This window comes from Cyanistes caeruleus, chromosome 16 (assembly GCF_971803275.1).
Source record: "Cyanistes caeruleus chromosome 16, bCyaCae1.hap1.1, whole genome shotgun sequence".
NCBI lineage: Eukaryota > Metazoa > Chordata > Aves > Passeriformes > Paridae > Cyanistes > Cyanistes caeruleus.
The window spans coordinates 1,315,341-1,327,340 of record NC_141716.1 but is presented as its reverse complement, the minus strand read 5'-3'; the positions used below and the strand labels follow the sequence as shown (position 1 = coordinate 1,327,340).

At 51.3% G+C, this 12,000-nt stretch overlaps 1 protein-coding gene across 19 annotated transcripts in view; it reads left to right on the top strand.

The window, feature by feature from the left end:
* Positions 1 to 12,000, top strand: part of NFATC2 (nuclear factor of activated T cells 2) — an 84,529-nt gene that overhangs the window by 28,375 nt on the left and 44,154 nt on the right. For all 19 annotated transcript variants that reach the window (XR_015276917.1, XM_086852580.1, XM_086852592.1 and 16 more), the window contains exons 5-6: positions 2,344 to 2,516; positions 11,314 to 11,454. Coding sequence is in view for 18 of the 19 variants with exons in the window: in XM_086852580.1 (XP_086708706.1) it covers positions 2,344 to 2,516; positions 11,314 to 11,454 (314 nt within the window). In the remaining variant the exon portion in view is untranslated. The remainder of the gene's footprint in view (positions 1 to 2,343; positions 2,517 to 11,313; positions 11,455 to 12,000) is intronic.

Here is a 12,000-nt window from a genome sequence, read left to right as displayed (position 1 = left end):
ACAGTCTGAATGGGTTTGTAGTGCACTCAGGAAAAGAAGACTCGCATCTCCAGCCCTTGTGCTGCAGGGGCACGGTGAGGAACAGGGGCAGCAGACAGGGGAAAGGTGTGGGATGCATTTTACAACATTTAATGGAATACAAAACACCTTTTCTGAGCTCAGCCAAGTGCTCTGGCCATGAAATCTCCTCTTGTAATAGGTTAACAGAAAAACAAGTACAGGCACATCTTGTCTGTATTACTCCTTCCAGTTTTATGGAGGCAGAGGGATGAAGTGGGCACTGGTCTGAAAACTTCAGGCTTGAATGTGTGCCAGGCATGAGAGTGATTGCTCTGCAGAGGGAAGAGCTGTATCTCCATCCTTCAGAGGATCCTGACAAAACTGGCAGGGCAGTTATGTTTTAAAGCCCCCCTACTTCACTGCAAAATCCACATTCTTTCTTCATGTTTTTTTTAAGAAAATATACCTCATTCCTAACGAGGAACCCTGGAATAATAAACCCCTGCACATATGCAAGGGCAAGGAACAGTGTGGCTGTAGGAAGCAGCTTGGGGCTTATACCTCCCCAAATGTGATTTTAATTCATATCAAAAGAAGAGAAATGATGTGTTTTTAGAACCGATATCAAAATGGGCTGGCAATGCCTGTTTAATAGCAGTGCTCACTGCCTGCTCTGAGAACTATTGCTGAGCTTGACAAGTAAGTGTCACATTTTCCTAGCACAGTATGTTTGCAAGGTTACACTGGACTCTGGAGAAGCCAGCCTGCACTTACACCAAATATTAAGTTGCAGTGCTGATTTAAGCAATCCTAATCCTTTCACTGCTGCTCAGCCCCATCCTGCTCCCTGCAGCCTCCCTTTGTGCAGGGACACAGTGGATGGGAGAATGAATATCTGCTCTGCCAGGCCCTTCCTTGCCTGGGAACAATGTCCCAGGGCTTTGGGGGGTGGCACAGTGACCTGGGGCAGGCTGTAGCAGTAGCAACACCCTGTGCAAAAGGAGGAGACAGCAGTCTGGTTGCTGCTTTGGAGCTGAACTCCCGGTGCCTGGATGGTGCAGTCAGTGGGGATTCTGTAAGCAGCTGTCCCAGCTGCTGTGATCCCCACGGGGCTGAGCCGGGGTGCCCAGCTCGGGAGAGCGGCTGGGAGAGCTGGGCTGAGCCGGGGTGCCCAGCTCAGGAGCGTGGCTGGGAGAGCTGGGCTGAGCTGGGGTGCCCAGCTCAGGAGGGCAGCTGGGCTGAGCTGGGGTGCCCAGCTCAGGAGGGCAGCTGGGCTGAGCTGGGGTGCCCAGCTCGGGAGCGTGGCTGGGCTGAGCTGGGGTGCCCAGCTCGGGAGGGCGGCTGGGAGAGCTGGGCTGAGCCGGGGTGCCCAGCTCAGGAGGGTGGCTGGGAGAGCTGGGCTGAGCTGGGGTGCCCAGCTCAGGAGGGTGGCTGGGAGAGCTGGGCTGAGCCGGGGTGCCCAGCTCAGGAGGGTGGCTGGGAGAGCTGGGCTGAGCTGGGGTGCCCAACTCAGGAGTGTGGCTGGGAGAGCTGGGCTGAGCTGGGGTGCCCAGCTCGGGAGCGTGGCTGGGAGAGCTGGGCTGAGCTGGGGTACCCAGCTCGGGAGGGCGGCTGGGCTGAGCTGGGGTGCCCAGCTCAGGAGGGCGGCTGGGAGAGCTGGGCTGAGCTGGAGTGCCCAGCTCGGGAGGGTGGCTGGGAGAGCTGGGCTGAGTTGCGGTGCCCAGCTTGGGAGCGTGGCTGGGAGAGCTGGGCTGAGCTGGGGTGCCCAGCTCAGGAGGGCGGCTGGGAGAGCTGGGCTGAGCCGGGGTGCCCAGCTCGGGAGGGCGGCTGGGAGAGCTGGGCTGAGCTGGGGTGCCCAGCTCGAGAGTGTGGCTGGGAGAGCTGGGCTGAGCCGGGGTGCCCAGCTCAGGAGGGTGGCTGGGAGAGCTGGGCTGAGCTGGAGTGCCCAGCTCAGGAGGGTGGCTGGGAGAGCTGGGCTGAGCTGGGGTGCCCAGCTCGGGAGGGCGGCTGGGAGAGCTGGGCTGTCGGGAGAGCTCTGCTGGAGCTCCTGCCCCAGGGTGCTTCTGCCTTCTGCACTCCCCTGCTCAACACTGGGGAAACCAGACTTGGGGTTTGAATGCTTGGAGAGCAGCTTCTGCTGTTTCCAGAGAGCGGGGAGAGGCCCAGCAGCATCCCTCACGTGCTGCACATCCAGGATTTCTTCCCTGTAGCTGCTGGAGCGGGAATATCCCAATCCTAACCAGGGAAACTACACAGGGCCACTCTTAACCCAGAGCTTGGAGCCAAACCCGAGCTCGATGCCCTGAGAGCAGGGGTGCTGAGCTGGGGCCGTGTGTGTTGCAGCATCGACTGCGCGGGGATCCTGAAGCTGCGCAACGCGGACATCGAGCTGCGCAAGGGCGAGACCGACATCGGCCGCAAGAACACGCGGGTGCGCCTCGTGTTCCGCGTGCACATCCCCGAGCCCAGCGGCAGGATCGTGTCCCTGCAGGCGGCCTCCAACCCCATCGAGTGCTGTGAGTATCCCTGGCCCCCGCTCCTCGCCCTGCCGCGGCCCTCAGGAGCCCTCAGAGCAGGGTTGAGGGCTGTGAGGAGCCCTTGGGGCTTGTGAGGAGCCCTTGGGGCTTGTGAGGAGCTCCGAGTGCCAGGTCTGGGGGCTTCTGTGGAGTTTGTTTATTTGCTGTTGCTGCTGGATCCTGCTGGCTCTCTGCTGATTCCTCGGGGCAGTGTGGGGTGTGCGTAGGGACGCCGTTCCCGCTGGCAGGGCCTGCGAGCAGCCTGCCTTCCCGGCCTTGTTTCGAGCCGAGGCACAGTCAGAAGTTGTCCTCCACAAACTGAATTCAGACTGGGGCTGCTCCGAGCACGGTGGCCAGTCCTGTGTGCCCAAGGAGTGAGCAGAGCAGGGCTGTGGCAGGAACACGGCTGCAGTGGAGGGACAGCTTGGATTCTGAGCCTCAGCTGCATTCTCACCATCGTTTTTTCTGGCTGTCGGTGCCCAGGGGTGCACAGCTCAGGAGGCTGAAGCAGGGAAAGCACAGGTTGTTCTGGTATTCCCCTGGGGGACAGAAGAAAACGGGCAGTTTTGTTTTCTGAGTGCAAATCCCATAAGTGTGTGAGCTCAGAGCCTCCCACTCGTTATAACTGACTGGATCCTGAGAAAGAGAGGCCTCTGATGAGGCCCCCGTGTCACAGTCATTTCTGGAAGGGCTCTGCCCACTTTACTGCTTCCTGTGCATCCTGTGATGCTTTTTGTTGTTAAATGGTGCCTTTTTGGTGGTTTGGGGATTTCACAAATATGTAATGAACAGGTTTCCTCTGCCTTTGCCGAATGACTCACCCCTTCAGCAGAACCTGTCTTGCCATAAGTCAAGTGAAGAAAGCCACTGAGCCTCTCATGGGTGAATTGTATTTATTGGGATACAGACTTTACTTAAAGCCAACTGCTGAGAATGAGAGGAGCCGGTTCTGGGTGGGAAATCAAACTGGCTGGTGAATTATTGATGGCAGCTTTTTCAAAAGCAGTACAGATGAATAACCAAGGCAAGGCTGGGAGAGGATGATGGCTATGAATGATCTCCTGGCAGTGTTTCTGAGCAGGTACCAGCTGTCAGAGCATTTTAGCAGCTGAGTGACGTCTCTGGGCCCTGTGATGGGCAAGGGACAGCAGTGGGAGTAGCCACCACCTCTGTTTGTAGGAAATGGTCCCGTTCCTCTGTGGGAGCAGATGGCTGGAACAATAGTGGCCTCCACCCCAAGTGTGTCCCTGCAGAAACAAAGGTCCATCTGCTAAAGGAAGCGCTCCCTGAGGAGCTCCTGGGTGGGGAAACTCCAGGTGTAACTCCTACACCCTGTGGGCAGGAAAACAGCACCGGGGCAGGAGGAGGCTGGGCCTGGATCCCACAGATCACCCCCCACCTACTCAAATTCTCCTCAGGAAAAGCAAGCATGAGTAAGCCAGGCATTTCTAGGGCCCTTCCACAATGGCACGTTGTGTTTGTGCCCATCGCTGCATTTCAAGCAGAAATCCGGGCCTGGTTTGCAGAATAAATCACAATTTTCCAAACTGTATGCACACACCTAATTTGCCTGTGCAGTGACTGCTGTGGCAGAGCCTTAAGATGCTGAGGCATTTATTCTGAGATGTCTTTGCATTGATGAGTCTTAGGGCATAAAAAACCCAAGAGTGGAGATACCAGTATAAATGGCTTATTGTTGGTGGGGTTTTTTCATAATTAAAGTATTGAAATATTGGCTGCATAGGAGACAGCGAAGCTCCTACAAGAAAAAAATGTATTTGATCCCCAAGGAAATAAAATAAGAAAGTTTTATTTTTGGAATAGTGGATATACAGGCAGTTTGGAGAGATGGGTTAAGGACTGTGCTTTCCTGAACTCAAGCAGGGTATGAGGTGATCTGGAGTAATAAACCTCTGCCATTTAGTGTGGATGTTGCATATTTAGCAGCATTCTTGCATTTCAGTAGCACTTCCTGATCCCAGCCCAGTTCTGGGAAAATAGTTAAAAGCATCAGTGGGCTCAGTCAGCATTAGCAAAAATCCAAATCTCCCTAGAGGGGGTAACCTCAGCTTGTCCCTGACACCCTGCCCACCTTGCAGAGCTGCCAGGCAGTCCCAGGTAAGCTCAGGTGCCCTGCCAAGAAGGGGCACCGGGGCTGGGGGATGTCTTCTTCTTGTCCCACCTTCTGTGCTGCTGGGATTCACTTTTTCCCCCCTTTGTTTTCTGCTTTGTTTGGGTGGTTTTTGACCTGGCCTCCTGAGAGCCCTTATCCCCAGGATGTCTCCTCGGGATCCCTCCTGTCTGGTAGCAGCAATGATGTTCCTCTGGGATAGCCCTGGTGAGCAGCAGCTCCAGGACCATGGCCCATTCCCCTTCCCAGGGCTCCCCCTGAGCGCTGTTGCTACCAACAGAGTATCCGAGAGCTGATCCCGAGGAAGTCCCACCAGTGTCAGCAGATCATTAGCTGCAGTGAAGCAAGACCTGTGAAATAGCTGCTTTTCAGAGGGCTCTTTGCTTCCACCTCATCTGTGTCACTTTCAGCACTTGACAGATTTTCGGAGGGGATTTCACAGGTTCAGAGCATCATCCGGAGCCAGTTCCTCCCCAGGCAGCTGTGTGGGAGGGGGTGATGTGTTGTTAATGATCAGTTGTGCCTTAAAATGGACCTCAGACCCAGACAAGCCTGCACAGTTCAGCAGCTTTTTTCTTCTGTTGATCCATCCTGAAGCCACTGAGGAGGCATTTGACACCCCCTGACCATTGTAGCGACAGGAGATCACCCAGCCAGGTGTGGGAAACCTCTCTTGTAGGTGTGTGCTGGAAAGGTGAGAGAAATCCTCTCCTGGGTCAGCGAACTGGCAGCGAGCCCCACGAGTGGGATCAGAGCGTGGTGTCCTGCTTGGCCTGGCCCCCTGCCCCTCTCTGCTCAGGGCTGTGTCCAGATGTCCATCCCTGCTGGGACAGGCTGCTGCTCGAGGCGTGAGCCAGCTCCTGCTGGGCAGGCAGGGCTGTGACAGAGCTGCTGGTGACATTGCAGGTGAGGGGTGACAGTCCCTTCAATCACAGCCACGTGGAAAATCACCCCTGGAGAGGTTTGGCACTTGCAGACCATTATTTTTGAGCCATGAGGGCGATTTCTGTAACATCAGTTCTGTTCCTTTGCCTTTCACCAAGAGCTGGAGCTCATTTCTCGGGGAGTGGGTGGTCTCTGGTGTTACTGCAAACGCTGACACTGGGCTGCCTCTCCAAGAGATAGATTGGTCATGACCTCTGGGAGCTCAGGCTGGGTGCCCCAACATCTGTACTTACGTTTCCACCCCTCCACTAAAGCATCCTGGAGCAGAGAAGGACAGGGTGGAATCCAGGGTAGTAGGGCAGCTTGTTCTGCTCTGTGCTGTCAGCAACCAAAAACTGCTCCATGCACATGTCTGACACTCTCAGGAGTGTCCTCCCCTGTGCCCCAGTTTTTATTCTAATGAATCCTTTTAAACCTTCCCAAAGCCTGTCACAGTTCTTGCTTTAGAATCCATGTTTGCTGACCCTGAGCTGTGCTCATGAATCCCTTAAAATGCAAACTTAAATTGCACTTGGCACGAGAGAAGGAGACTAAAATCTTGTTCTTATAATAGATGTTCCGAGGTGGTAAAAAAGCAAAACAAACAAAACTTATTGCTAAAGAACCGTGTGTCCATCTAAGAGGAATTTAAATAGCTTCTATTATTGACCGTATTTTGTTCCATTAAATTGGGTCAAATTTCTTATTTCCCTTTAATCAATTTCCCTGGAAGTTTCCTTTATTTTTCTCTCCTTCTAGTAGATTTTCCCATAATATTAGACAATCTGAGCCTATGATTTGTGACACATTAATAACTACAGAGGAAAGAGCTAGTCATGTAGAAGAATGTTGTCTTGGCAAGGCAGCCAGTGCTTTTCCTCGGCTGGGAGTTGTGCTGCTTGGAACACAGCAGCAGGCAGGAGGGAGCCCTGCTTTTTTCAGCTAGAAAAACAGAAACAAATGGTCTCTTTGCACTTGGGAGATACCTAGATGCAAGTTTAACCATAACCATGATTATTATGGGAGTATCGTGGTTTCCAGTTGAATTAAATGAATTTTTTCCCCCCCTTCATTTCAACTTCAAGACAGTCACACAGCTGCTGCAAGTGCAGCTGACAGGAAAACTGGTGCTTTCTCTGAAGGACCTTTTCTCTCTCTTGAAGCACAGAATGTAAAAGCTAATTCTGACAACGTTTGCCACTTTGAACGTGCAACCAAAGCACTTCAGTGTTTAAGTCAGAGCCAAGGGGTAACTCCTGTTCCCTTCTTATCTGTAGTGGTGGTAAAAGCAGTCACCCCAGCAGAGCACAGTGGGCTGCTGGGCAGGGTTTCAGGCGAGCAGATCCCCTCCAGAAGGGATTGCAGGGCAGTGCTGTGCACAGCCACAGAGATGAGTGACAGAGAAGTGAAGCGAAGCCATGGTTTTCCTGTCATTAATCACACGCTGCCTTGGTGAGCTGGCTGCGGTTCATAGAAAGTATCACACTTATCTGACACTGCTGCCATCGCAGCTTGTCACTCCTCCTTTGCGAGGACATCATCAATTATCTGCAGAGGAGGAGGTGGAGAAAAGCTCTCTATTTTTGGTGCTTTTTTGCTTGGATGGCTCTGCACAAACTGCTGATTAAGTCTTGCTGGCAGCAAATTAGAAACTGTTGTCAGTCACACTGCGTTCTTCTTTTCAGAGCGTTTAGACCACATTTTCAAGGTTTCCCCACGAGGGCTGGAAATTAGCTTTATTTACTTGGTTCATAAGTCTTCCACTGCTCCATACTCCCACCAGGAGGTAAATGATCCCATCCCTCCCATCAGAAGTTTGATTCTCTCTAGGGTGGTGTCTTGCTGGTGTCTCCCTGGCTGTTGGAGATGTCTCCTGCCCTTGGTCCTCCCACGGCTGCCCAGCCTTTGTCTTCCACTGCAGAGCTCAGGATGCTTCAGGGAGTGATGGAGGGGATCAAAGGCCCTCCAACATTAATGAGTTGGATAAGTGGTGAGCACAGCAGCTCTGCTCCTATCAATCCTACCACAGGCAGCTCGTGGCCAATAAACCCCGTGTGACAGCAGGAATGAAATATTTTCTTTGGCTCATTGAGGTTTGCACTGAGGTGGAAGAATTAATCCCATAGCAAATTACACCTCTGCTATTGCTTCCAGGGGTCAGGGTTATTTTAGTAGCAGACATCCTGCTCTATCTGCTCCTCTCAAACCCAACAGGAATCTTGATCCATGCTCTGGATGAAGAGCCTTTGGAAGGTGGGAAAGACACGTCAGGGGTGGTGAGTCCCAGCTCGAAGGCTTCCAGCAAGCTGGGGTGAACTGGGGCTGCTCTAGGCAGGGTAAGGACAGATCTGTCCAGAGAGGGATCTGAATATTTGTTCTGGTGAGACCACTGCACTGGGGTGCCAGTTGTGACCCCACCCCTCTTAAACAGCCACGTTTTTGGGAGTCAATCCGAGGCAGCAGTGGCTTTGTCCCCACTGAGCTGCACGTGAGCCTCAGTCCTGCTCCTCCTGTTAGCACAAGGATAAAATCTCTGCTGTCTGCAGTGGGGACCACAGAGAACCTGAGGTCTGAAGTCAGTGCTGCAGGTGTTGGAGAGAGTGTGGAGGGGCTTCACTCCAGCAGGAGTTCATTACAGAATTATAGAATGTCTTGGCTTGGAGGGGACCATCCAGTGCCACCCTGGGCACAGGCAGGAACACCTTCCACTAGACCAGGTTTCTCCAGCTGAGATTGTCCCTTGTCCCAGCAGCAATGGGTGCCACAGACTTCTCCAGGTAATCAGTTTTCCCAAAAGACCCCGTGTTTTTTTTCCTCTAAAAGCCAGATCTCCCCTCTGCTGCGAAAGGAGAGGTGTGGACACTGCGGGCAGGTGGGGAAGCAAGGCCCACCTTTGCCTGCATTGGCACAGTCCCTGCTGGTCAGTCTGCATCCCAGCTGAGGTGTTCACTGCTGGCTCTGGCCATCCTCACCTTCTCTCCAGCTGCTGGCTCAGGGAGGGGCTGAGAGCCCTGGCAAGAGTGGGAGCCTGGGTGGGCTGGGGGAGCAGAGCTCCCTGCAGGCTGAGCTCCCTGGAGGTGCTGCAGGGTCTCAGACAGTGGCTCCCCTTCTGTCTTGTGTCACTGCATGCATTGTATTTCTTGGCACCACCAATCCATGACATCTTGATTTGCAAACAGTCAAATAAAATAGAAAAATAATGTCCCCTGTTAATAGGCTGACACACTGCTTCAGGCCAAGTGTGAGTATTTCTATAGCATTTGCTTTGCTGCCTTATGTCAGTAACTGTTGCTATTGAAAGTAAACACCCCAACTGGTTAAATCAACAGTGTTTTGTTTATTCAAAGCTCATAAACTCCAGTAGCTGTAGGTCACTTTATGAAGTGCCAGCCCCTGGGGGAAGAGAAGGAATAGTGTGAAATTATTGCATGCAGTGCACCCATCGTGAGCCTTAGAGGAAGGGGATTTATTAGCAATTAATATTTCTTGCAGAGGAAAAAAAAATAATCCTATTGAGACAGCTCCACACTGAACCTTGAACCTCTTGGTGGAGATGGGGAAGGGGGTGAAGCCTTCTTACAGGCTTGGGTGGAAAAAAGGACCTTGGAAAATGGAAAATCCTGCATTTGCTCCTGCAAATGGGATTGTTCTGCAGCACATCTGGGGCCCAGCAGGTCTGCACCTCCTCTTGTCTCAGGGCAAGCTCAGCTCTGGAGATGCCCAAAGTCAGGCCAGGTGCAGCAGCTCCAAACCTAATTGAGATGGGTCAGAGTCACATCCAGGATAAAATTTGTCCTTCCTTATGTGGAAAAAGCCATGGAAACCACTGATCTGTGGATGGCAGGTACCAAGCCCTCTATTAACACGATGAAGCTGGAAAGAGATGTCAGTTAATCTGGAATTTTGATGATTTAGGATGTTTTGGAAGTGAAATTTGGTGATTGAATAGGAATAAAGTGTGTCCAGGGCAGTGCTTAAACACTTAAATGTTTTGTCTTGACTGTTGCAGACATGCTTTTTGATGATTGCTATTTAAGTGTCATTTTGTCTTAAGCCTTTGAGGTTACAGATCTGTCTTTGTGATAATTCCAATTAGGAGCCCATTAAAAATGTTAGAATTTTGGGAAAGAAATTATCAGCTTCTTTGATAATAATCTAAATATATATTCTTAACTGACAGCATATTAGCCCAAATGTTATATACTTGAAAAGAACAATGAGTCCTAAGATAGTTTTAAATAGATTTCAAAAATGCCTCTCAAATGGCATAAGAAAGTTACAACTCTTGAATTACCTCTATTCTTTAATAAGAGCAAAATCTCTGTCTCATGCCTGAAGGGCTCAGCAGAGCTAGAAAAGTTGCTGTGAAAGATTTAAGGCTTGAGTTTTCTCACCAAACATTCCAACGTTTTCTGCAGGTGATGAGAGAATTCTGTCAGTGCGAGGGCTGCAGAGCAGAAGAGCAGTGCCAGGTCAGGTCACAGCCTGCCTGCCTGTGATCAGGGCCAGCCCTGCACATCCAGCATCACATTTCCTCATTGCTGGCTCAGCAGCCAGCGGTGCTTAGTGAAGACACAAGTGCTCGGGGTCTCTGTCAGGGAGAGCTAAAACCCAGCCAAGGCAGCTGGGGAAGAGATGAGCAGGATCCTCTGGAGGCCCTTCCAGTTGGGGTGGATGAGTCTGGAGGAGTTTGAGTGCAGGTCATGAACTCACAGTTCACCAGCCCCAAGCTGCTGCCCACCTGCTCTGCTCACAGGGAAGCTCCTGATATTTTCCAGCTGTCTGAGCAGTTCTCACATCTTCACTTTCTTCAGCTCCCGCCTCTTGATGGCAAGCACTTGGGATGGCCCTGCAGGGATGGTGGCCAGGGCTCTCCAGAGCTTTCCTGACCATGAAAGTGGCTGTTCTAATGGGATCAGAGGAAAGGAGCTGGAGAGATGCTGCTGTCCTGGTTTTCTGGCTGGGGGAGGAAAGAATAATTTGCTAAAGTCACACTCCAAATTCATGGCCAAGGACAGTAAAGACCTCAGAAAGCCTTGATGGCGTCCGTGTCCATCTGGATCCCGCCCTACCTTGCCTTGCCTTTCATAGTCAGACTGTCTGTGACACAGGGCCCTGCTCCTCAGATGTTCAGGCTTCTGCAGAACATGCTTGGAAGAAGCCTGGGCTGCAGCAGTCCTGCTGTGACCCCTCCTGATCATGGCTGGGGCTTCGTGGCTGCCCCTCCTGCGAGCCAGGGCTCGGTGCCCGCACACGGGGATGGAGATGGAGCTGTTGTTGGCAGCCCCCTGTGGGAGGCAGTGGGATTTTGGAGAAGAGGTTCATTTTTAATTTTTTTTCCCCCTCTGAAGGAATTCAGTGTTATTCAGTGGAATCCTCTGTGCAGGTGGAATTTTTGGGCTCTAGGGCTGTAGTGTGCCTGCACTTGAAAATTTGGCCGTTGACTTGGAAACAGGCATGGGCAAGTCTCAGCTCATTCATCCAGGCTGTCCTTTCTCAAGGACAAGGAGCAGGGCCAGCACAGCTGAACCACTGCAGCCAACTCCTGAATGTTTCCAAATAAAATGCCTTGAGTAAGTTTATTTTTCCCTCTCAGGCCTAAATTTAGCACCCTGGAGAAGCTGCTTTGGCAGTCAGCGGATGGTAACGATGACAAGATCAATCTGTGGATAGTTCTGGGAAGATCTGGAAAGTCCTGGTAAAACAGAGTTGGTTTCATTCATGTTTGCAATTTGTCCACAGCCCAAAGGTCTGCTCATGAGCTTCCAATGGTTGAAAGACAAGACATTGACAGCTGCCTGGTTTATGGAGGACAGCAGATGATTCTCACTGGACAGAATTTCACAGCAGAGTCCAAGGTGGTGTTCACAGAAAAAACATCAGGTAAGGCAGGTTTTTCCCAACTTTCCCTAACAGGATAAGGCAGATCTGTAGTGCCAAATCTCATCATTAGATTTGTGCTCATGATTAACTCTATTCAAGTGAGTAGTCCCATTCAAGTTCATGTAAGTAAATCCATGTGAGTAAAGTTACACTTGGGAGCAGCTGTTTGTGTTGTTGCTTCACAAGAATCCAGGCACTGGGAATCAGCAGGGACAGGATTTGTTATCAGAGAAAGGAGATGAGCACTACATGTGCCTCTGTGCTTGTTTCATCTCGTGCTTAGTGAATGCTACTGTAGAAATCATCATTGAAATGAACATTTTTTTACTGATGTGAACTACAGGTATTTTGTTCCCTTTAGAAATCTGTGCAGAAAAAGCAAACATAATGTGTCTTTTTATATAAAATTATTTTTATGCATGTAATGAGATACAAGAATCCATCCCTTTTCCTCCCATATTTTTTATTGTAAACTTTTTGTTCCCTTTGTGCTGTTAAGAAAACTTGGTGCTTGGAAGTTTTCTGTCAATGAACTGATGTAGAGGC